Below are 27,090 nucleotides of genomic sequence, written 5' to 3' on the forward strand. Positions count from 1 at the left end.
GGAAATTGCTTAATTTTACGTTTTTTTGTTGTGCGGCGACCCCTACTTTCTCTGATAGGAAATATTTTCAATAATAATAATAGTATTTCTTGTTATTATCTTTACTATCTTTACATCGGTCTGTTTTCAGACCAACTTTGCTTTACGGGAGCGAAAGCTGGGTGGACTCAGGAGAGCATAAGTTACAAGTAACAGACATGAAAGTAGCGAGAATGATTGCTGGTACAAACAGGTGGGAACAATGGCAGAAGGGTACTCGGAATGAGGAGATAAAGGCTAATTTAGGAATGAACTCGATAAATGAAGCTGTACGCATAAACCGGCTTCGGTGGTGGGGTCATGTGAGGCGAATGGAGGAGGATAGGTTACCTAGGAGAATAATGGACTCTGTTACGGAGGGTAAGAGAAGTAGAGGGAGAACAAGACGACGATGGTTAGACTCGGTTTCTAATGATTTAAAGATAAGAGGTATAGAACTAAATGAGGCCACAACACTAGTTGCAAATCGAGGATTGTGGCGACGTTTAGCAAATTCTCAGAGGCTTGCAGACTGAACGTTGAAAGGTATAACAGTGTATAATTATAATGTATGTATGTATGTATAATAATAATAATAGTCTAATAATAATAATAATAATAATAATAATAATACCGGGCGAGTTGGCCGTGCCGTTAATGGCACACGGTTGTGAGTTTGCATCCGGGATATAGTGGGTTCAAACCCCACTGTCGGCAGCCTTAAAGATGATTTTCCGTGGTTTCCCATTTTCACACCAGGCAAATGCTAAAAGTATGTTTTCATTAATTTCCCTTACCTTACATTTTTGTGGATACACTCTTTTTTTTTCGATTTATAGGATTTGTAGAAACTCTATCTGTCGTGAGGGTGGAGTCAGAGGATACATTACCTGTACCCACTGCATGTCATAAGAGGCTACTAAGAAGGGAGGACCGGGCGAGTTGGCCGTGCGGCTGTGAGTTTGCATCCGGGAGATAGTGGGCTCGAATCCCACTGTCGCCAGCCCTGAAGATGGTTTTCCGTGGTTTCCCATTTTCACATCAGGCAAATGCTGGGGCTGTACCTTAATTGAGGCCACGGCCGCTTCCTTCCAACTCCTAGGTCTTTCCTATCCTATCGTCGCAATATGATCTATCTGTGTCGGTGCGACGTAAAACCACTAGCAAAAATAATAAGAGGGGAGGAACCTAATAATCTGTACTCGCTCCCTTGTGTTCTAGGTCCCAAAACATATCCATGATTAAGTACTTTTCCGTGGTAACGGAGAATCTAATTTTTAAGAATTCATCTAAATCTAAAATGTGATTTTTGAATAAAAATGCGGATATTTAGTTTTAGTTTAATCCATAGTTATTCTTCTATGGTTAAATGTGTACTAAAGATGTTTAAAGTTATGTCTTATAAAACATACATCCACAAAATGTGTATAAAGAAAACGCATCGCAGACGTTGTTCGTTGAAAACATGGTCTCACTAGGTGTTATGGTGAGCTGTTGCATCGTCAGTGCTTGGTCAGCAAGGGTGGTGGCCTACTTATGTAACAAAAGGGGGTCTGCACTGATGGTGGCCTACTTGTGTAACATAAGGGGCGAACAGGACTGTGAGTGGGTGTGAAGGTCTGTCTATACCTCAGTAAACCTAGAGGTATGGCGCGATGCAATGTGGAGTTAGTGGTCGTAGTGGTGTATCTTCTCGCGGCGACCATCCTGAGGATAGCGAATGCACAAGAATTTGAATATCCATTGCGTGAGTAAATTATACAAATTATAGTAGATAGCTGCTTGACCCTCTGTGGCTCAGGTGGCAGCGCGCCGGTCTCTCACCGCTGGGTTCCCTGGTTCAAATCCCGGTCACTCCATTTGAGAGGAGACGGGACAGGTCTTTCTCCGAGTACTCCGGTTTCACTCTCATCGTTCATTCCAGCAACACTCTCCACTATCATTTCATGTAATCTGTCATACATTACTTATATCCCCAGAGGAGTGCGACAGCCTTCGGCAGCCGGCACAATTCCTAACCTCGCCTGTAGATGGGGGCTTCGTTCATTCCATTTCTGACCCGGTCGAATGACTGGAAACAGGCTGTGGATTTTCATAGTAGATAGGTGGTGTATCCGTGTTTCGGTACGGGATTCTATATTGTATACAGAATTCTAGGTGAATTAGTGTCCTACATGTTGTAAGCAAGATTTTATGAAATTGGGTAGTTCTTAGCGTTACCATTGAAACACGTCGGGTAGGTCTTCATACGTCGTTTGTCATGTGAAATCCGGGCTGGAAAGTTCTTTCTCCATGTCGTAATTTTATCACTAAGGCTGTAAAATTCTTCCACTCCGGCAGTTAGAAATGAAATGATATTGGAGAGTGTTCCCAGAATGAATGATGACAGGAAAAATCGGACTACCCGGATAAAAACCTGTCCCGTCTCCGCTTTGTCCAACACAAATCTCACATGGAGTGACTGGGATTTGAACCACGGAACCCATCAGTGAGAGGCCGGCCCACTGCTGCCTGTGCAACGGTGACATCCGGCAGTTAGGAATAATAATAATAATAATAAGAATAATAATAATAATAATAATAATAATAATAATAATAATAATAATAATAATAATAATAATAATAATAATAATAATATTAACATAATTTAATTTTTTAGCCAACATAGGACTACATTAGTCAGGTTTATGGAGGTTTTTCCTCTTTTTCAGCCGAATACGGTTTCATCCAATAATAATAATAATAATAATAATAATAATAATAATAATAATAATGGCTTTACGTCCCACTAACTACTTTAACGGTTTTCGGAGACGCCGAGGTGTCTGAATTTAGTCCCGCAGGAATTCTTTTACGTGACGCTAAATCTACCGACACGAGGCTGACGTATTTGAGCACTTAAAAAAATAGCACTGGACTGAGCCAGTTGGGCTCAGAAGGCCAGCGCCTCAACCGTCTGAGCCACTCATCCCGGCATTGGGTAGTCAGGAAAATGATTCGAATCTCCGTGTCATAATTTACTGTCATGGAAACCCGAAGGGTTGTACCTTTACTACGAGCAAACTGCTAATCAGCCAATGTTCAATTCTGATTTGGCTGACATTGTGCTCATGGCAAACCAGGAGCTCAGTACACTGTACGTTCCAAATAGCCAGAGAGCTACAATCCCTCGAGACGATTTAAGTCCATCAGATAAAACACTTCCATTTTCTTTTAGGTGGCACCAATTTCCAATTCTGTTGGCATTTTTATATCATGATCAATAAAGCTCAAGGGTAAATAGCGGAACTTGCAAGTTTCAATTTACCACAGCCAGCTTTCAGCCATGGTACGTATATATGTTGGAATGTCACGAGTGCGAACATCTGAGGTGATTACAGTTCCAAAACTGCCAGGAAGTAATTGTACAAAGAATGTCTTATATATGGACATCCTTCACTAAATATTTACCCCATTTACCGTCATGTTTAGACGGGTCGGGTTATTATTATTATTATTATTATTATTATTATTATTATTATTATGAAAGAAGGAACTTAACTAGCGGACCAAACTACCTTTACCAAACCAAGCCAAACCCCATGGGAAAACGGTCGTTATTCTTGGCTTTCTAGACCGGGTCCGCCGTCTCACCATCAGATAGATCCTCAATTGTAATCGCGTAAGGGAGTAGACCTCGAAACAGCCCTCAGATCCGGGTAAAAACCCTGGTATGGCCCGAAATCGAACCCTGGGCCTCCGGGTAAGAGGCAGGCACGCTACCCCTACAAACTACCTTTACACCGGTCGGTTTTCAGACCAATTTTGCTTTCGAGAGTGAAATCTGGGTGTATACAGGATATCTTATTCATAGTTTAGATGCAAACGACATGAAAGGAGCGAGTACAAACAGGTGGGAACAATGGAAGGAGGATACATGGAATGAGGAGATAAAGATCAAGTTAGGAAATTAGATGAAATGAAATGGCACATGGCTTTTAGTGCTGGGAGTGTCCGAGGACAAGTTCGGCTCACCAGATGTTGATTTGACGCCCGTAGGGGATCTGCGCGTCGTGATGAAGATAAAAGAATGACGAAGACGTCATATACACCCAGCCCCCATGCCAGCGGAATTAATCAATTAAGGTTATATTTCCCGACCCCGCCGGGAATCGAAACGGTACCCCAGTGACCAAAGGTCAGCATCCTAAACATATAGCCATGGAGCCAGACAGTTAGTAAATTAACTCGTTTGATGAAGCTGTACGCAAAAACCGGCTTCGGTGGTGGGGTAATATGAGGGGAATTGAGGAGGGTAGTTTACCTAAGAGAATAATGAACTCGGTCACGGATGGTAAGAGAAGTAGAGGGAGATCAAGACGACGATGTTTAGACTGATTTATAATAATTTAGAGATATAGAACTAAACGAGGCCAGAAAACTAGCTACAATCAGAGGATTGTGGTGGCGTTTAGTTAATTAGCACAGGCTTTCGGACCGAACGCTGAAAGGCAAGAGTCTACAATGAAGATATATGGATATTATTATTATTATTATTATTATTATTATTATTATTATTATTATTATTATTATTATTATTATTATTATTATTATTATTATTATTATTATTTATCCCACATGTTGGCCACTATCGTCAACGCGTGAAATCTATATGGTATAATGCCATGGTTAACCGGTTTGAATACCATTGTCGAAAATATTTTCACCATCAGAATATTGGTCGTCAGGGTAGGAGAGAAGGTGGTATACAATTTATAATCACTAGATGGCGTATTAAAAGCCTGGACTAAACTACAAACCTCTCCGCAGTTTTTATACGGAGTAATGAAATGAAATATCGTATGGCTTTTAGTGCCGGGATATCCCAGGACGGGTTCGGTTCGCCAGGTATAGGTCTTTCTATTTGACTCCCGTAGGCGTCCTGTGTGTCGTGATGAGGATGAAACTATAATGAATGCAATACATACACCCAGCCCCCGTGCCATTGGAATCAACCAATTAAGGTTAAAATCCCCGACCCGGCCGGGAATCGAAGCCGAGACCCTCTGAACCGAAGGCCAGTACGCTGACCGTTCAGCCAACGCGTCGGACTTTATACGGAGTGAGGACATATGACGCTGTTGATAATGACTTAACTGTTGGATGGACACCTTAAGCCTTGAATATACCCGTTGGTGCCATTTGACAGGAGTAGGCTATGTGCCAGCACCTTGTTTCACCCTCTCCCTTCCTATTATTATATATCACGTTATTTATGTAATATAATTACCTACTCTGAGGAAGAAGGGGATGCGGTCGTAAAAACTCGCTACGAAGATCCATCTAACTTCATACCCGATCCCGTAGAGAAACGGAACAAGGGTTGGACATACATTATTATTATTATTATTATTATTATTATTATTATTATTATTATTATTATTATTATTATTATTATTATTAATCATCCGTTTTTTCTGGATCCAAAGGCCGGCGCTCTTGCACTGATAACAGAGGGAACTTAATTATTAAGTTTTATTTCACTGATTCGAACCCTTTGACATGATCTCTTTTCGTTGCAGCTGAATTCTTGAAGATCTGTCATCGAGATGATCCCAACCTCAATGACTGTGTGATGGAATCTGTGGAACACTTAAAACCGTACCTGAAGGAAGGTGAGTCCACGGAACAACGAATTACAATTGAATATGGCATTATCATAGCATATGTTATTTGATTCAAATATTAAAACGTTAAGACATTTTCCCCGCTACCTGGAAGAGCATAGAATAAATTTTAGGTTTAGAAGACGAGAGAGCTAGTGGATATTCTTTGGTTATCCCCCTTTTAGTAGCCTCTTACGACATGCAGGCGATACAGATATTGAATCCTTTAACTCCACCCAAAGCGGAGATAAATATTCCCCATACATTGTAAGAATATTGAGTTTATCCACTAAAGAATTATTATTAGCTAGACCCACAGTGTAGAGGTAGCGTGCCCTGGGTTCGTTTTCCGACCAGCTAAAGGATTATAATTCTAGAACAGGGGTCACCTGATACGAGATGTTATCAAGCTCTTAGGCACAAGAAAAAAGCGCACAGCGAGAAGATGACGCTACTGACCTAGTGCACAACTGGTTGCCATGGTTACCATGGTGTCGGGAGACTGATGACTTTAATTATTGTGGAAGTATGTGAGGGAGCCTTCCAGAATTTATAAAATGTTTAGTGTGAGGTTTCCTGACATACCGTTACCAACTCAGCAACATTTGCGGAGACAGCTTCAATTTTCAAACATTACAGGTGAATCAAATACAGTCGGCCATATGATGTATTCAATGATTAAAATGCTCAATTGGTTGCTCGAGCAATTGTACCAAGTCCTCAAATGTCAGTGAGGAAGGTGTCTGCTCAAAGAATTCTGAAGTATGTAAAATTCAAGCCTTTTCGCCCAAAATTACTCCACCCATTGTGTGAAGGTCGTTACGGCAGGAGACTTGAGCTCTATAGGTTGTCTGCAATCCGGAAAGAAACAAATCCAAACTTTTGGCGGGCAATTTTGAGGGCAGATCATCTTAAAACTAAACTTACTGTGTTTATTGTTCGAATACAAACCCCCGGCAAGATACTGGACAAAGAGCTCAATTTTCCAGGTATTGTTGTCTGGGGAAGTATTTCAAATATCGGACTGATACGACCTTATTTTAACTCGGACTTCAAGCGATGCGCTCTTTTGCACTTCCGAAATCAGTCTGAAGCTGTAGTTTTATTGTTCACGAACTTGACTTTTTTGAGCTTCAGTGAAAAAATCTGAAGTCATTTATCACGCCACTGTCAAGTTCTGGTAAAATAGCCGAGAGGAAACTACTGCTAATGTTGTCGTTCCATAACTGTTCAGCAGCTGTATAAATACAAGATACTTTATGCCTATATCAAAAAACTGTAGAAACATCCAGAAAAATCTGGTATGGTACATGCAAAAGGCTGAAAAGAACTTGGGAATTAGAATAACAGTCAGTTTCAACTGTTAGTGATAAAACGAGTCATATGATGGTGCTTCGATCATGATATCATATCTTCGAAATAAAGTTACACGAAAAACAGCCCGAGCAATGAATTTAAATTACGGTCGCTTTTATATGAGTAGGGGCTACATAGCCGAGGCGTGCTCGCTTTGCCCGGACGTTGGTTCGATTCTCCGTCTGGAAATTAAAAATGTAAGAAACGAAATTTCCACTTTCTGAGGCGCACATGGTCCTGAGGTTCACTCAGCCTACACGATTAATTAGTACTATGTTAAACTGTGGGAGTAAAGCCGGCCGGGCGTAGAGCTAACAACTCTACCCCATCAATTGCCTAGACTACAGGTGATGGAAGCCTTTACATTCCACCCTTCCAAGGGCCTTCATGGCCTGCACGGAGATGACTTTCCATTGGTTTCTATGAGCGCTGGAGTCAAACCACTCTCTTCTAAACACTATGTCAGCTGTCGGCCAAAAGGGTGGAGAAAAGAAAACGAGAGAGTTTGTATTAATTTGATTGGTTCATTCTATTTAGTCCAATGATTTCTAATCAAAAGACAGTTTTAATCATCATTAATTCATTACTCTCCCAGTTTTCCTTATCCAATATAGTCCTGGTCCACATTCACTCGGATAATCGAGACATTCGTCGGCTTTTCCTTTTTTCCCAGTATTCTTTCTGTTACGTGCCAGGCCTGTGGTAGCCCCTTTAGGTACTTCCTGGAAGGCACTAGTGAATTAACCGATCGTGGAGCTCTCAGCCAGCCTGGAGGGCATGGCTTGCATTTCCGTGTATTTTTCTCGTTCTCTGGCTTACCTGTGAGTTTCCTGGAGATTCAATGGGAATGTTCCGCCTCCAGCCACCTTGCGAGTGTTCTGGTTCGCATCACCCGAGCTATAAAATGGGAAGCTAACCGCGGACAGTCAGTCAGTGTTGGGGTTTGGTGGCTGGGCTGAGGGTGACAGACGTGTTGGCTGTAGCTAGTGTCCCACCGAGGTATGAACGAGGAGCTGCCGTTGTGGTGTCAGAGAGTCCAGTGAGTAGGTTGGCTGGAGACGACGTACGACCTGGAAGTACTGTGTGTTTGTGTATTTCACCCTGAAATGAATTTGAGTATTAAAATAGAAGGAGTTTTATTCATAACATTTCATACGTAGTGAATGGATGTGTTTTCGTTGCAGGGACCATACATGTCGGTTAGTCTTTCTCTTATCATCCTCAAAACCCCTTCAATCCTTCAGGTCTTTCTCTGTCTGTCTGTACCAGTTTAATCCAGAGGTTTCAATGTGTAAATTCTCTAAGTCAGTCTCAGTCAATTCTTTCCAAGTTCCCCATGAACTATATTCTTCACATGCCCATTGTGTCTGTCATTTTGGTGATTCTTTTATATATTTCCGCATTTGGTTTTGTAAAATGTACTCCAATTTTGATTCTCGATCCTAGGATTGTTCTCATTATTTTACATTATTTCATTTATAATTACCCTTTTAGTGCCTTGTGTTGTACATTGAGAGTTTCTGATGCGTAGAGGGCTTCGGGTTTGAATATTGTAGTACAGTGGCGGATTTTTCAGTTCCAGGAGAGACTAATTTTGTTGCAAGTACTTTTTTGTTAACTGAAATGCATTCTTCATTCTCTGGAATTGTGTTTCTATAGATTTCTTTTCATTATAATTTTCAGTAATCCATTCACCTAAATATTTAAATTCTTTCACTCGAGAACTATTGTTGGAGCCAATTCAGAGTTCAGATGGGGCAGTTTTGATGTCTGTCATAAATGTTGTTTTTTCAAATGAAATTTTTAACCCAATTTTCACTGCTTGTGTTTGCAGGAGTTCAAGTTGGTTTTGTGCATGGGGAATATCTTGGGCAATTTATGCCATGTCGTGTGAAAATGCTAAACAGTCCTTTATGTTTTGGTCTGATTCGGTGTATTGCGGCACCTGCTTTTTGCCATTCCCTTACAACTTTTTCAAGCTCACAATTAAGGAGTAAAGGGATATTCCATCTCCTTGAACTTCCGCGCCTATTGTAATGGAAATAATGAGTTTTCGTTCAACAGATTAAATACAGAAATACATGTTCCTTAAAAACTATACTGAGTAAATGAAGATATACCTCCCCTTTAAACCACCACCATGAACGAGCTAGAAATCGTATTTTATGAGTTCCCCTTCTTATAATGTATTTATTCTCTATGACAGGTATTCCCGAACTTGGGATTCCTTCTTGCGAGCCACTTCACATTCCAGAGATTGTCATCAATCAGGGACGCGGAGCCGTCAGCGTCCAGTCGACCTACAGCGATATCTTGGTCAGTGGCCCTAGCGAGTTTGACCTCAAAAGCGTCAGGTATGTAAGAAATCATTGACTGAATGGATAATAATAACAACCTGTACATACTTATCTCAATCGAAATGCTATTGAGAAAACTATGCAAACAGTGAGGCACTTGCGGTTGCATTAGAGCAAGTGTCAATTTCAACTGTCAGTGATAAAATGAGTCGTATGATGGTGCTTCGATTATGATGTAATGAAAACATTGTGGGCGAGATATAGAAGGCACCTTGCAAAATTAGCAGTTACGTGCAATTTGAGCTAAATTATTTTGGACATCTTGCATTTTGCTCTGATTTTGTTTATTAATTAATTAATTAATTTATTTCCTTACATCTTTAATTGGTTCGGTTCTATCAAGGAAATATTATCTTTAAAAATTATTATACTACCATTTCTTATCCTCACTTCGATCTGACTTTCATTTACCGTTACTATACCTAGATTCCATTTCTCCCATTTACTCCACAAACTTAGAATGTAGAAATGCCACATATACACAGTCTCTAATTTTAAACCTTGACCTTGATATTCAGTCTATCAAAGTTCCTTATAACCAATAAACTTTTAGTTGTTGATTTTTCAAGTTATAATCCCTGAAAATATATTCACGTCCCAAAATATTATAGTGTAAGACTTTGACGTCGTTATACTTTCCTTAGATCATCTTCATAAATCGGATTTTCTGGCATTTTAAGCTAACTCTGCCGGACAACATATTCCGAAATACAGTATCTCTACGTAAATGATGAACATTAAAGGTGGCAGACTGGGACCTTGTGGGACTCCAATGAATAATGTACTTACTCTACTATCAACAATTATTATTGCCTATTTGTTAACACCTTTCATAGCATTCTTTGGTTCTATTATGCCAGGTATTCATTATGTTGGAACAGGACAGAACTATTCGCGACAAGGGAGGGGTCGTCTTTCCGTAAACTTCAACTGTCAGCCGTGACAATGACTACGTGTAAATATTGCGTTTTTTGTAAATGGACGTGTACGTACTGTAAAGGAATTGTTATGTAATTCATAGATGCTGAAGACAATTTTCTAGCAAATACACACTTTACTTTACACATTCAAGCGTGTGAAAGATGGGGAAAAGGAGAGTCATTGAGTCATAGAAAAACGATTGCGTGAGATTTAAGTCAAGCAATGGTTGTGCTTTTGTTTTCTCCTATAATTAAGGGTTTAGTTAAGTCTACGTTAGTGGTGCATGAGTTTTTATGTTTATTTTGTGTGATCCTAATCCATGTGCCATCATTTCATAAGAAATTAATCAAGATCAGTACGTCGTACGACTTTAGGAGATGACTCGTTATTCAGATTGAAATTCCAGGGCCTGGGTAAATATAATTGTTTCTCTAAGTATCTTGTTTATTAAAAAATTTGGAAATTGTAGGATAACCTCTTAATGGTCGATACCATAAATGTAATTTCAAAGATGTTTTAAAGAGCTGGGTTATATTTTCTTCTAATGTTCAACATCTGGAAAAGCAATTAACCTGTAAGTTCTTACAGGGCATGGAAGAGACAATATCGTCAATATGCCAAGAATAAAGATAATTTCAGCCGATCCAAAAACGACATTTCTTATGTCGAGTTTCTAGTTACCATTAAGACTAGCATTTACTGTGAATTTTAATAAATTAAGGAAACTCGGAAAGTATTTTCGTAAGAACGCTGTTACAAATAGTCAGCCGTACGTGGCGTTTAGTCCAGTGAGGGTTCCGACAGATGATCAGGTAGTTATTAAAGAAACGAATAAACAGGGTCTAGATGGTGATGTCGCATACACAGAAATGTTCGTATACACATAAATACTGATACAAACCTGGGCTGCTTTGGTAAGTTAATTGAAGAGCAAGTTTTAATAAACTGGTTTATCATTTCATATTTTCAACAACTTGGCCGAAAAAAATCGTGGAAATGTGATGAAAAATAAAGTAATAATTTTTATTGTGTCATTAACTCATAACTTTGCTCATCTGCCGTGTTTCTTCACGGAGTCGCATAATGAATCTCCGTAGCGAGATTTTTGCTCATCTATATTTTGTATATTTTTAATAAAGGAGCTGAGTCACAGAGGGCTGTTATATAATAATCACAGACCGTTATCGCTGCGTTTAGCAATTAACAGTGGTTTATCATCGGCAAGAGAGAGGAGATGGTTTGTGTGTCGCAGTGATCGTACATTGATAGTGTGCTGAAATTTACTGGGCTGATGGGATGACAGCGTCTCGTGGGGAACACTGTAAAGTACCTAGGTTTTAATATAGGGAAAGACCTTGATTGGGGTAATAACATAAACGGGACTGTAAATAAAGGTTACAGGTCTCTTCATTTAGTTATGAGGGTATTTAAGTCTCTGGTAAGATCTCAGTTAGAGTATGGTTCTACTGTATGGGAACCTTACCAGGATTACTTGATACTAAAACTGGCAAAAATCCTAAGAAAAGCAGCAAGATTCCTTCTGGATGATTTCCGATAAAAGGTTAGCGTTACTAGAAACTTTGGACTGGGAAGACTTAGAAGTGAGGAGACGATCTGCTTTGCTAAGCAGTATGTTCCGATATGTCAGTGGAGAGATGGAGTAGAATGGCATTATTAGGCTGTTAAATTTGAGTGGTGTTTCTAAAAGTAGGAAAGATCACAATAGGAAGATAAAGTTGTAATTCAAGGGGACAAAATATTTGTTTGTAGGAAGAGAAGTTAGGGATTGGAATAATATTCCAAGGGGAATGTTTAATAAATTTCCATATTATTTAAAAAATTAAGAAAAGAGCAGGTAAAACAGATAGGGAATCTGCCACGTGAGCGACTACCCTAATTGCAGATCAGTGGTGACTGACTGATGATTGTGACATATTTCTACCACAGGTTGGACCTCAACAAACAGAAAGTAAAGCTCAAGATTCACATCCCTGCCCTGAGGGTCACCAGCAAGTACACAATGGAAGGACGGATCCTGTTGTTACCAATACAGGGTAATGGAATAGGAGCAGGAAACTACAGTAAGTACATCACATTAAGTTCAGATTCTTACCTTCCCCCAGTGCATTGAGTTTTGGTCGGGAAGTGAACTGTTGTACTGGGAAGTGAAAGCAAAATATCGTGTGTCCACAATTAAAATGACGTTGTTCAACGCGGCTGTAATGATCGTAGGAGTCTCCAATTTCGTGGAGCAATCATTGATGTCTTGTTCCCATTACAAAGCATTGCTCGAAATATATTTGGTGGGGAAAAAAGTTCGTATCGCGATTTAGAACGCCTGGAAAGTATGTTTGCCCACTTAACAGCGCGGACAGACAAATTGCCAGCTTAACTCCTAGCCATTCTAACGCAAAGCAACCTGTGTAGAGCGGGTTCTGGCCTCCCGGCGCTGACTCTGCTGTACGGATTACAATGCGAAGAGACATAAGTTCCCATCACATACTTCGATGTGATTTTTGTCTTATAGCCCATGCGATTTGAATAGTCTGTTCGTGAAGAATGTTGGTGCCTTGTACATCAATCAATGCTGAACAATTAAATATATCACCAATTAATTCATATTCAGTTGTTTATGATTTTACGTTTTAGCCGTTCTTCTCATCGTTTGCGTTATTTAATGTGTGTGGTGGCCAGTGCTGGCTTCTGACTATTCACATACTCCCAAGTGCAGATCCGAATGTGTTAACATGCATGGTATTTGTTTTGAAGCAAAGAACCTTCAAGAAATTACAAGTTTGTAAACTAAATTTTCAATTTGTACGCGCTAGTTTTACCTTTCACGGGCATATTGTTTGTTGGCAGAATTGCAATATCGGGATTATGCGAACATCCCTGTGAGTTTATGGAGCCAAAGCTGCTAGTGGGGCGCAAGGGATAAGGCAGTCTCGTAAAGGATATTTGCAGATAGGTTCTGCACGTGCGGTTTTGCGAGTCGCAGTGAAGGTATAGTAAATACCTAACAGTCCAAAGACAACTACTGGCTATCGTCAGGGTGTAACACTTCCTGGACACCCTACTTACTCACTCAGCCTCCAGTAACGTGATTACTGACACTTGCTAGACCAGGCCAGTTGAGTGAAAGGTGTTATATGGTGTCGAGCCTTTGCAGCCACCAGTTCCTATCTTTCTTTTCCGGTAATATATATATTTTCCAGAAAAAAATACGGTAGGATGGACTTAATTCATAACCATGTGGTCTAAAACGTTAGATGGGGGGTATCAAATGGTGATGGAAGGGTAAAATCTGTTATTATTTCTATGCACGTATTTGTGTATGTGCTAGAGAGCGAGAGAGAGAGAGAGAGAGAGAGAGAGAGAGAGACAGAGAGAGAGAACGTGTAAAACGTTGCACACCCATCTGAATAGACCACACGAACCGCCCCAGTGTTGGCCTACCTTCTGGGTCAATGTACGTGTCGCTTTTCCTAATTAAAAAACAATTAATGAACTGTAATTTAATTGCGATAAAAGTGTGCACGATGTAATCCTACCCCAATATATGGCATTTAATTGTTTGATCAGCACTGACAATAACTTCATAGGAACGGTTTTCCAAACGCCCTTACGTTTCTGATAATAATCATAATTATTTAATGCGAAGCTATTTTTTCTTTGCTTTTTGAGGATAACAATTATTATTATTATTATTATTATTATTATTATTATTATTATTATTATTATTATTATTATTATTATTATTATTATAGCTGCCTCTGTGGATCCGTGGTAGAGTGTCAGCCTCCGGATCCCAAAATAGTGGGTTCAAACCCGGCAGAGGTAGTCGGATTTTTGAAGAGCGGAAAAAAGTCCATTCGACACTCCATGTCGTACGATGTCGGCATGTAAAAGATCTCTGGTGATACATTTGGTATTTACCCGACAAAATTAATTCAATCTCAGCCATAGACGCCCAAGAGAGATTTGGTATACTCTAGGTCCGCTAGATGGCAGACAGAGTAAACCGGAACGTCGAAATTGACGAGCAGACAGCCAGATGGCGTCAAATCGAAATGTCTGCAAACGGTAGCTGAGGCCATACGATTATTATTATTATTATTATTATTATTATTATTATTATTATTATTATTATTATTATTATTTAACAGAGCCTATATTGACGAAAATAAGCGTCATTCTTTCTTACAGTGGTTGAGTGCGATGCCATTTGATAATGGAGTCATTAGTCGAGACGGCTAACATTTCAGCCAGACCTCGCACACAAGAATTACAAAGAAACTGGAGAATTTGAACCTCAATGAGTTACCTTGAAGGGGCTGTGTGGTTCCTCCCTTCATTGTCGAGCCAGTAGGACGTGTGGACAGGCGGGGAAGCAAGTACCTTGCCCTCCACGTGTGTTTCGTTCATGTTAGATATCCTCGTACTTCGTTTTCTCCACCTCCCCTCACTCTTCAGATGTGTGCATGTGTTAACGCATATGATGGATGTGACCAATGAGAGAGAGAGAGAGAGAGAGAGAGTGTGTGTGTGTGTGTGTGTGTGTGTGTGTGTGTGTGTGTGTGTGTGTGTGTGTGTGTGTGTGTGTAAGCAGGTACTGGGTGGTTCTGAGGGCTGTACTAATTTCTTGCCTGAAATGAATATTTCTGGCCACGAGATACTAAACATTTCGTGTGTATGACCGTGCATTGGGAATAAAACTGAGCAGGTTTGAGTGTAGTAGGAAGGGTGCCATTTAGTTACCATGGAGCATTGGACAGCGACGTATCGCGTTTTTGTGATTGAAGTGTATTTCAAAAGTGGTGACAGTGTGGTAGCTACGCAGCGAAAATTTCGTTCAACATTGGGAGACATGGAAAGGTATCATAACTACCGCAAGTGCTACGAATAAGAAGCCACTGGGAAAGCCAAGTACATTGCGGACGTCCGAAAACATTGAGAGAGTACGAATGCTATTGACAAGAGTTCTAGGTGTTCAGTAAACAAACCGGCTGCAGTTTTACAAATGCCAGACAGAAGTGTGCGCCGCATTCTCCACAGTGATTTCGCTTATCATCCGTACAAAATGCAAATTACACATAAGTTATCGCAGCATGGATATGCCTCCCGGAAACAATTATGTACCGACTTTATCGACTTACTGGACGAGAACAGGAACATTCTTCCCAACCTGATGATGTCGGATGAGGCACACTTTGATCTGACAGGTAATGTCAACAAGGAAAACATGCGATACTGGAGTAATATGAATCTACAAGAACTTCATGGAAAACCACTCCATAGTGCAAAGGTTACGGTTTGGTGCGGTGTTTCGGCTTCCAGGATTATTGTACCCTTCTCTTTTGTGGATCAACATGGAAACGCCGTCAAAGTGATTTCCTTATTCCTGAATTACAGAGACAGTGCGTTAATTTGACGTCACCCTATTTCCAGAAAGATGGGACAACTGCGCATACCGCTAGAAACACAATTTCACCGTTACGTACGGTGTTCGCGGGAAGAATACCGTGGCCGGCCAGATCCCCCTATTTAAGTGCTTGCGATTTTCTTCTGTAGGGGTACCTCAAGTGTTTACTTCAGTCGTCCCCTAGTTAGAGACTCTGACGCGACGCATTCGTGAAGAGGTTCAGGCAATTCCACCTGAAATAATGGTGAAAGTAATGGACAGCTTCGTTCGTTGACTCCATGCGTGCATCGCAAGGGACGGTGGTTATCTAAACTATACGATTTTCAAAAAATGAAAATAAAACATTACTTGTATTATTGTGTCATAAAATGGCATTAGTTTACCTATCAATTACCATTCTAGTCGTTGACATTCCCTATTTAGTGTTAGTATGATAATTGGAGGAAAAGGTAGAAGTTGTCATATTAGTATAGGAGGAGAAGAAATAGAGCAAGTCAGTAACTTCAAGTATTTGGGAAGTATGATCAGAGATGATATGTATTGCACAACAGAAATTAAGGAAAGAATTGCCATAGCAAAAGAAGGCTTTAGGAAAAAATCAAAATTATTTTGTGGACCACTAAACAAAGATTTGAGGAAAAGACTTGCTAAGTGTTACATTTGGAGCATAGCGCTGTATGGCGCAGAGACTTGGACATTGAGAAAGATGAGAGAAGATTGGAGGCACTAGAGATGTGGGTATTGAGGAGAATAGAACGAGTGAAATGGGAAGATCGGGTAAGGAATGAGGAGGTATTACGAAGAGTTGAAGAAGAACGAAGTATGTTACAAACCATTAGAAGGAGAAAAATGAACTGGATCGGACATTGTTTGAGGAGGGACTGTTTACTGAAAGAAGGAGTAGAAGGAATGGTGAAAGGCAAACGAGGAAGAGGAAGGAAAACATATCAAATGTTGGACAATATCCAAGGAAATAAATATTCGGACATGAAAAACTTGGCGCAGGACAGGCAACAGTGGAAGAGGTTTATCCCACGACAAGACCTGCCATAAGGCAGAATACCTAGATAGATAGATATGACTTATAATAAAATGGTATATTTTTTCTGTCGGACCCAGCATAAACGAAGGGAGGTGGCTTCCTGACACCAAACCAAGAAAAAATGTCCTATAAACACACACCCAAATTTGCTTCGTTTTTGATTTTTATTATTATTTTAAGTATATGTTCAAGGTGCACGCCAACAACGTGAGTGTGTTAGAATAATTTTTTTGCTTAGATAATCCAGTGACGTTTGCGATACCTGGTGCTGGTGGGTGCATGTTCAGCGTGTTGGGGCCATACCCCAAGCTCGCGGGTTCAATCTCGGCCAAAGACTGTGATGTTTTCATAGTGGTAAAACATAACGTGGCATGTCGGACATGGTAAAGAAACAATAGGCCGTTCCTAAATGGCAGATTTTATTTTGGCAATGCACCAACGCCCATGCTCGCGTGTGCCTCCATTCCGTGTCGGCTGAAAACTCGTGAACGAGTAGGACTTCTTGAAAATTTAGTTGAGTTGCTACGAGTCGAGCAGCACTTTCTATGGATTGCCAATGCCAATGAGGTAATACGTCATTGTAAATTATTCTTTCAATAATATCTTCTAAAGGAACTATATCCGGATGTATGTATATAGGAGATTTTTCCCTTGTTTTGGTGTAAGGAACCCTCCCTCGCCATTTCTCCAAGTACTTCTGATACACCCTGCAATTTTATCACGGCTTGTTTGTAAAAGCGAAGTCGACCTTAACGCATGAGCTCATTGATTGTGACCAGACCAGACATAGGCAAATAGAGAAATTTACCATTTCCCTTGTCCATGGCACTATACGTATTTACATGTCCTGAAGAGAGTCCTCAGCACTTTATAAGAGGAACAGTACTCCTTTATTTCAGAGATCTTGATACTCAAACATTCTCCAACCACGCGCTCATAATGCTACTAACTTTTGTGAAAACATTCCCTATCCTACCCTGCACTGTATTGCATGGTATTAAAACCACATTTGACAAGATAACTTAAAAACAATAAAGGTAACAAAAATATGTTATTTAACACCAGTGATCAGGTGGGATAGGATTTTTTAAGGAAGGATTTACTTGGGGGATCAGCACTGTACAGTATAGTCATAGTTATCGCAAATTGTTGTTAACTTTATGAGCCTACTTATTCATTATATAAATAATTTATCTATTTGCGTAATTTGAACGCTGTTAGGGAAAATACTAATTCTCTATTTGAATAAAATAGTAGTACTAATTTTAAATATTTACGTAAATACAACAGTGGCCCACAAACTCTACATTTGCAGAATTTTCCTTTTTTCCATAGCGAATAAATTGATGGCATAGAACGAAAGAAGAATAAGAAACAGAAAATCAACACAAAAGATAATATAATGAAACAAGAGAAAATAAACACAAAATATAACATACGGAAATAAGAGAAAACAATACAAAATATTACGTAACGAAATGAGAAAAACCAAAACGAAAAATTACACAAGGAAATTAGAGAAAATATTCACAAAAGATAACATTGAAAGAACGGACAGTCGTCCGGCTCCATGGCTAAGTGGTCACAGGGATCCCGGGTTCGATTCCCGGCAGGGTTGGTATTTCTAACCTTAATTGGTTAATTTCTCTGGCACGGGGACGAGGTATTTGTGCCGTATTCATCATCATTTCATCCTCATCACGACGCGCAGGTCGCCTACGGGAGTCAAATCGAAAGACCTGCATCTGGCGAGCCGAACTTGTCCTCGGAAATTTCCGGCACTAAAAGCCATATGCCATTTAACAGAAAGTCAACACAAAAGATAATATACCGTAATGAAATAGGAGGAAAGATAAAACATTAAGAAGCGAAATCTAAGCAAATCAACACGAAAGATAATGAAAAGAAACAAGATAAAATCAACACAAAAGTTAACATTAGGAAACAAGGGAAAAGATAATATAAAGAAAATAAACGGAAAATGAAAGACAACAAAAAAATCAACATAACACGTCATAAAATCAAAACAACACAAGACATACTATAAGAAAATATAATTAATGATAACTTTACAATGTATAACTTCGGTAAGTATCACAACATAAAACATAAGCATAACAGATGAAACGAAACCGCACAAAGCGAAAGAATTAGAAATCAAACCGAAACAAAACGACACAGAACGGAAGAACAATAATAAAACAAAAACATAGAATAAAACTGAACATATCTATAGTAGTACTGCCAATGGTGATTTGATATATTGTTCCTAATTCGTGTTCTAGCCGACATTGACGCTACGTGTTCAGTCCTGGGGGAGACAGTTAACAGGAAAGGATGGACTTACTACAACGTGAAGGAGTTTAATGTCAGCTTCAACATCGGTCATGCAAGTGTGTTATTAGACGACCTCTTTAATGGAGACAAAGAGATGGGTGAGTACACTTAAATTCAGTTTAATATTTAATATCTAATATTTATACACTTACATTTATTTAGGAACAACCTTCTGCATTTACAGACTGCCATTAAAACAAGGTAAAACCTTTAAGATTTTATCTATACAGTTCTATTAATGAAAGAAAACTCTAAATTATAAAAGAGTTGTGGTCAACAGTGCGGCATTTCAGTGCTGTATGGGGGAGGTGAGGGGTTCCTCAGGGTCTTGATGTAGCCTCGTAGGACATTAATTTTTTTGTAGTTTTGGAGATATTTATCCGCTGCAGGTCAACTCAAGGCCATAGTGGTTTATAGCTTCTGTGCCTCTTAAGTTTGTTTCACTATCATGGTGATTGAATGTATTTCTTCAAAAGTTCACGTTCAGAGTCCATCCATCCAAGAACTGGCTTTTAGGTCAGAGATAGACAGATACCTCAGTTAAGCAGATAAGCGGACAATCAATTGGCAACATTTAATTAGTAACGAAGTTCGTTTTATAAGGCTGATCTTGACAGATCTACGATTCACTTACGTACGTTTGACAGCGAGACCGGTAAACGAAACTCAAAGAATGAGTGTGCCTAATCATATATAGGCTGACATATTTCCATGCAGTAAATAGATACATGACAGTCTTAAGTAATAAGCAGAAAGTATTTTCCAATCTGCACTATTATTCCGTGTAAGGATTTGTATAAGCATTAGGGGTATTACCTTATTATAAACACCTACTGTTTATGCAACTGGCCCATCAGAGCCGTAGTCCGGAATAGCAGATCCTTCGAATCAGGCAAAAAAAGATCGTAATGCAATCAATTAGTGCATGGCAATATTTTCTCTTTTGTTATACAATAAATGAGAAAGTATTAAATTTCACTTGGAATATTTTGCTATATAATTGGATGATATAAAGAGTTGCATAAAGCCATGACGTGATAATCCAAATGGCATCAAACTCCAGATTACGATCTTTTCTTGATTGTCTGTCACAGAATATCTGCAATTGGGTTGAAATTTTGCAAGCATTATTTTCTTTTCTTTCCTTTATCGATTTTGGCCAGCTGTGGACCACGCAAATAACTCCTCATGATTTAAATTTTCTTTGGCGCCAGTACTCCTTCATCCTCCTGCTTGCTGCTTCTTTCCTTTCAGCCGTCCATTCTTGCTTCTTCTTGGTCTCTGTTTCTGGCTCTAGGAAACCCTTAAATGTGTGTAACGTTTTTCTGAAGGTGGTTCTATTGTGGATGTCTTGATGTGTGATGTTCATTTCTTGAAAATCCTTCTTCGTGTTAACAAACCATTTTTTATAAGAGCTGCCTTTCCTATTGGACTTATTGAAGTGGTTAAAGATTTTCTTAGCAAGTCTGCCATCAGGCATTCTTGAAATATGTCCAAAAATGTAACTCTTCGCTTTCGAATGGCATCTGAAATCCTACTGCATGTTTTATATATTTCTTTGTTTTCTTTTCTTTTATTAAGTTGATTTATAGGCGCTTTGACCGTTAAGTATTATTGCGACTTCTAATACCATATTTTACATTGAATTACTGTAACAATTGGGTACAGAGTGAAGAGCAGGACGAATATAAGTGATTTCGGTATTTTAAATTGAACAGTTAAATATGTGAATACAGATCAGTGCCTTTGAAAATCTTCATGATTCCATTATAGAGTGGAGGAGATAAGAGTACATCCTTAATCTTCTTAGGCATACCGCTGTACATTGGCCGTACAGTGAACAGTCAGCACACAGTTTCATGGTGTACAGATGGGAGGCTATTTCTTCTCAGAGAGTAGCTGGGACATACCTTGGAGTGATCAATCCTTATTCTAGATATTAGGACTTGATTTTACATGTGGAGGTTGTGAAGTTGATGTTGTACTGTAGATTCTCTTGTTATTTCATGCAGTCTACTGTTTGAAGTTTGAAGGCAATTTATCTTCCGTTGCTTGTATAATTTTGTTTTAAAATAGGTTATAATGCCATTGTGGATTGTTTAGCATTCGATGATGACTTGGCAATGTTAAGAGGAGATAAAGAAGAAGCCTAAATAATGCTTGAAAAATTACATTAAATCGCAGGACTCAGGATCTCATATGAAAAGACAGAGTACATAAAAAACAAACGTAATATAAGAAAGTCAAAGGTCAAGTAAATTTAAGTATCTTGGGGAATGGCTCCATCCGAATTGGATTGATAAAAAAGCAAATAAGGGAAGGGCAAGAAAGGTGGAGTTAGCCTATAAATTCGTACAGGTTAAATACAATAAAAGGACGATATCTTACAGAGCAAAGATCAGACACTATACTGAATAAGAAAGGGGAAATGGATGAGCAGCTAGAGAAGAAAGAAAGAAAATCTTCAGAAACACCTTAGGACCCCAAAAAAGAAAGAATGGTACATGGAGGAAGTGGAGAAATGAAGATCTCTGCAGACAGAGTAAGGAGATCACAGACCCCATGCGTAAAAGCAGACTGAGGTTTTATGGACACCTCACAAGAATGAACGAGAGTCGACTCAAATTAAAATCAACTACTAAATGGGTAGAAGAAACAAGAAAATACACTGAGGAAGTTGGCATCAATCCAAAAGAAATATTTGATAGAGACATATTTCGAGCTAAAATTGATAAATTCAAGGTGATCCAGGAAAAGCAAAATGAAAAGTCCAAGAACATTTGATCAGGGGAGAGGAGAGGAACCACAGAGAAATAATGAAGAAGTTCTGGGAGAAGGTAAAAGGAACAACCAGCAAGAGAATTGTTTACCGAAGAGAGAAGAAGAAGAAGAAGAATACCATTATATGGGGTAGCTATTGTTTGATCGCTTAACGGGAGATATGTAGCTTCTTTAGCTGCCTGATTAGGGGATTCATTGCCATGAATAGCCCTGTGTGAGGGTATTCATACAAAGATGGCTTGTTTGCCTTCGTTCATGATTTTGTTACACAACAGTTCTATTTCTTGTAGAAGAATGTGTTTCGATGCAAGCATTCTTGTGTCGGTCGAGTTACCATTTATTAAAGTAGGACCAGTCATTTTGAAACACTCTATACTTTGTTGTATTCTACTTAACACTTCACTATCTTATAGAAATGATATAGGTTTTTGGGCTTATGCCGTGTTAAGAAAATAAGGTGAAATTCTTTACGTTTCGCAGAGAACTGTGCTCTGCGTCTTCAGAAGAAAATCTCGACTGTCTACGAGAAAGGCTTCTCAAACAATGAGGTTTGAATTTAGACGTTATAATAGAAGTGGAAGTGGTACGTTCAGTCGTCACCAGATGGCTCCTCGGACGCGATACAACACTAGCGTTCGAAGCGGAAGCTGACAGAACCATCAGAATTAGTCTGAGAGGGTCACATAACACAACAGGCGTACGCACATATTATGAAGGTAAGACACTGACACAAGACTGGAATGAAACATCTTGCGATGACGAACGTACGAATTTGGAAAACACCGAAACGAAATAACAATAGCGAAGGGACAGGGAAGGGAGCTAGCTACGTTAATCCTTAATGGCTGGCAACCAGATAATACTTAATTGATAGCCAGAGTCCCTGTTGAAATTGTTTGGATTTCTACGAAGCCTTTCTCGTGGACAGTCGAGATGTTCTTCTGAAGACGCAGAGCATAGTTCTCTACGAAATGTAAAGAATTTCACTTTATTTTCTTGACACGGCATAAGCCCAAAATCCTACATCGTGTCTGTACGTACGGGCCGTGAAATCATAAATGGCTACTTCACTATCTTAAGAATGTTTTTTCTCAATTTACAGGCGATGCGATGAACACATTCCTGAACGAGAACTGGAGGAACGTTGCTCAAGAAATTCGCCCGGTGATGGAGGATACAATAGGAGAGATATTCAAGACTTTCTGCAATAAGATATACCACAAATATCCATTGGAGCAGCTTCTTCCCCCGTAAAGTAGAGTGTGAGCTCTCGTATCCATTACATTCAACACGCGTATTGATCCTCGTGCTTCACGTTTAATTCCGTCCACTAGGTTATGATATGAAACCGAATTTCCATGCAGTAATTAGTTACACGACATTCTTAAGAAAGAAATAGTACGTATCTTTCAACCCGCACTACTATTCTATGAAAAGGGGTACTGCGTTATGAATCTCCTACTATGTACGCAACTAATCATACAGAGCCGTAGTTCGGAACTGTAGATCCTTTAAATCAGGCAAATAATATTGAAATGCTATCAAATAGTGCATGGACATATTCTCTCCAGTTGTACAATAAATAAAAAGTATTACATTTCACTTGGAATACAGTGTTACATAAGCGTGTGAGATATGTGGTTAATTGAAAAGTTGTTTAATAGTGTGCGCTGGTGATTTCCAAACACTGCGTGTTCGATTCGAAGAGACATCTTTAGTGACGTTACATTGTCACGATATGCAGTTTACAATTTGTGAACTTCAATGATGCACAGACACTGCCTACTTCATCCGAGGATATTTCTTAATTGGTACTTAACTGTCGTAAAGTGTAACTGAATCTCAAAGTATAAGTACTGCCTTTTTGAGCTGAGTATATTTCCCCGATGGCATTGCACTTCCGTGTCTTCATGTCCTGTATATCAGCCGATACAAGCAACTGGCTGAGAAGGACTGATGCAGATGGGCCCAAGTATTTTATTTAAGTTTGAAGAAACAATAAATATAAAGGGCATTTATTGAAGGACATATATTTTCTAGCTTGACTATTTTCTAATAAATGTATTTTATAGAAACACGAAGTAAATAGATTCAGAGAAATTTCACCTCAACCAGCGTAAGTTAGCGATGCAATACTGAATCTATGCTGTCAGCTATGTCGAGCATACGAGATAAGTTCTTGTTACTTTAAGTTATTCTGTAATTCATGAGGATTTCCAAGAAATCCAAAAGAACATTTAGGAGTCATTTGCGCAGTGGCCTGTCATAATCACGTACGTGAGTTTTGAAGTTCAAGGAAATAACAACATTCTGTATCTCCATAACATAATATAATGTTTTGTAAGTTAACGACCCGAAATAATGCTCGTCGTCACATTCCTTTTAATTAGATCTCTGAGGGTGCAAATATTTGCTAATCGTGATATCATAATTGAATAAGGTATTTCTTGAAATCATATATTTCCCAGCTGGAATATTACCTTTTCAAGTGTATTTTGTAGAAATAGGAAGTAGATTTAGAGAAATTCAACTTTAACAAGCACAAGATATCAGTGCAGTATAGATATAGTTACTGATGGTGCGTTTCCATTTCAACGGCACAATAAAACGACAAAACACTCTGTACTGCTCAGCTAAACGATACCATCTTGCTCTGTAGGCCATCTGCAGGTTCATAATGCGATTTGCAATGCTGTAGAGCCACCAGAATGAAGGATACAATATACAGCAATGACCAATCCCATCCTGTGTATTGCAAGTTTTTATAGAGCCAAAGACTGATCTGGTGATCTAGGAACCTTCCTTGTATCTGTGAACGACAGTGCATTAGGGCGAAAGCATGATAACACAGCTACCTATCAGAGAAAGCTGTACTTACACAGTCGCCCCTAAGGTTCTGTATTAGAGTTGGGTCGTTCATGAAAACTAGTTCATTTGAACGACTCGTTTATTTAAACTGGTACGAGTTCGTTCAAATATTTTCAACGGGTCGTTCATGCGAGCATACTGCATGTTAGTGGACGAAGACTTAAGCAAGCATCATGTATTGTAAAATGTACGTACTAGCTCGCGCCTCGTTCATTTGAACGACTTCGTTCATTGAACGAAGTGCCGCGAGAGCTGTTTCCATGAAGACAATACAAATGAACTGTGTGTGTTTGAGTCATCAGTCCATAGACTGGTTTGATGCAATCTATTGCAGTAACTATTGCATCCTACATCTGCTCTAGTCTGCTTGTCATATTCATACCTTGGTCTACCCCTACCGTTCTTACCACCTACACTTCCTTCAAAAACCAACTGAACAAGTCCTGGGTGTCTTAAGATGTGTCCTATCATTCTATCTCTTCTACTCGTCAAATTTAGCCAAATCGATCTCCTCTCAGCAATTCGATTCAGTATCTCTTCATTTGTAATTCGATCTATCCATCTCACCTTCAGCATTCTTCTGTAACACCACATTTCAAAAGCTTCTATTCTCTTTCTTTCTGAGCTAGTTATCGTCCATGTTTCACTTCCATACAATGCCACACTCCACACGAAAGTTCATTTGAACGACAAATAAGCTTGCACACGAATGGCCAAGCCCAATGGCGTGCCGTGTTAATAGTTTCGTGACAGCACATCTCTCACACTTCTCAACTGGGGGAGAAGGAGTTATACAAAATTAGAAAGCTTATATGTCTCTCCGTATCTGGTAGATACCATTTCTTCACTTAGGCAGACTGGCAGCGACATTGTGTAGCTCTTTTCTGTTCGTGCTCACAATTCTAACTCATTCATTTGAACGAAATACCGCGAAGGCTGTATCTATGGCATCACCTCATGAACTACCTCGTTAATTTGAACTAGTTCATTTGAACGACTCAAGGCTATGAATGGTATCTAATGAACCAGTTCAAGCAAATGAACTAACTGGATCCATTCCTATTCTGTATGATCTGCTCGCCTTGCAGCACGTGTGTATTGGAGGAGCTGTGTTCCTGAGATGTCCCAATTCATGGAATCATCGACACTTTCTCCCCAAGCGTAGCTGTAAATCACACCTTCTCTCCTCACTTTAGGACGACCTTGTCTCATAGAATGGGAAAGGAAAGAAAGGCTTTTAGACCTGGGTTGAAGATTCGTATTGAAATGTCATCGCTCCGGATTGGCATCTTGCTATCGCGAGCTGTGGCGAAGTATTTAAAGGGTTCAAGCTGACTTTTTCTTACGGTGGTTTTAATAGATAGTCCTTCACACCTGACAAGATTAGACAAGCCGTAAAAATAATTATGCCAATACCTGAATGAACATTCTACAAATAAGCACGAAGATGTTTCTACGTAATTGTACAGATGAAGAAGAATTCTTCGATGGTAGGTAGTGATTAAAATGGAAGCAGGAAGGTTACTATCGTCAGATGATTTCCCTCTCCATTAAGAAAACCAACTCCGAAAGTTGTGTACAGTTCTCGGAACTTCTGTAAATATGAGCGTGACGATAGTAGATTAAAATTATTTTCAATAACAGGAAGAAAAATATGCCTTTGCTGGCGAGGTGTAGTGTTTACAGTGCACTATGTCTTTTGGTATGGGCTAGAATGTTAATCTGTCTCAGTCTCATCCTTGGCTTTGACAATATGGAAGTGACTGAGGTATGAGCGATGCTAGAAATACCATTATTTATGCAGCCAGTCCCTGTTATGAATGGTATGAAAATATAACTCATAGGGTCGGTTGGTGCATGCATTTCAGTGGGTTTGGAAGACTGATATGTGAGCAACTTAAGGCTCATCGAGGAAAGCGACGGAAAACTACCTCACCCCTCATTTCCCTCGTACGCCTCTTCAGTGATGCCTAGGCCATCTATGACAGCTGTTGGCATAGCTGTGAAGGATCAAACCAGCCTTCAAACTGAATTTCCAACATACGACATACAAGAGGAAGAAATGGTTTGTTTATCTAAGTTCTGTAAGAGTTGTTCTTTTGTACACGTGGGTTGTTTATATCGTAGAAATCACTCGAAATCAGAAGTCTATCTATTTGATATGTATGTTTACCTGCATTTTTTCTGTAAACTTTCTAGAACTTCAAAGCTGATACATAGAACGTAAATAAAGATATATATATATATATATATATATATATATTAGCTCAGTTGGCACTTACCATATGCAGTACGAATTTAGATTTGTCCATTACCCTTTACTGCAATGGACTGAGTATCACA

General features: G+C 39.3%; 1 protein-coding gene across 1 annotated transcript; it reads left to right on the forward strand.

Moving 5' to 3' along the window:
• Positions 1-1,596: 1,596 nt before the first annotated feature.
• LOC136885752 (protein takeout) lies at positions 1,597-26,994 on the forward strand. Its single transcript, XM_067158488.2, has 6 exons — positions 1,597-1,765; positions 5,580-5,672; positions 9,226-9,373; positions 12,245-12,378; positions 19,047-19,196; positions 22,982-26,994. The coding sequence occupies exons 1-6, from the start codon at positions 1,666-1,668 to the stop codon at positions 23,131-23,133; spliced, it is 777 nt and encodes a 258-aa protein (XP_067014589.2). The 5' UTR covers positions 1,597-1,665; the 3' UTR covers positions 23,134-26,994.
• Positions 26,995-27,090: the final 96 nt, after the last annotated feature.

This window comes from Anabrus simplex, chromosome 14, assembly GCF_040414725.1.
Source record: "Anabrus simplex isolate iqAnaSimp1 chromosome 14, ASM4041472v1, whole genome shotgun sequence".
In the NCBI taxonomy this organism is placed as follows: Eukaryota; Metazoa; Arthropoda; class Insecta; order Orthoptera; family Tettigoniidae; genus Anabrus; species Anabrus simplex.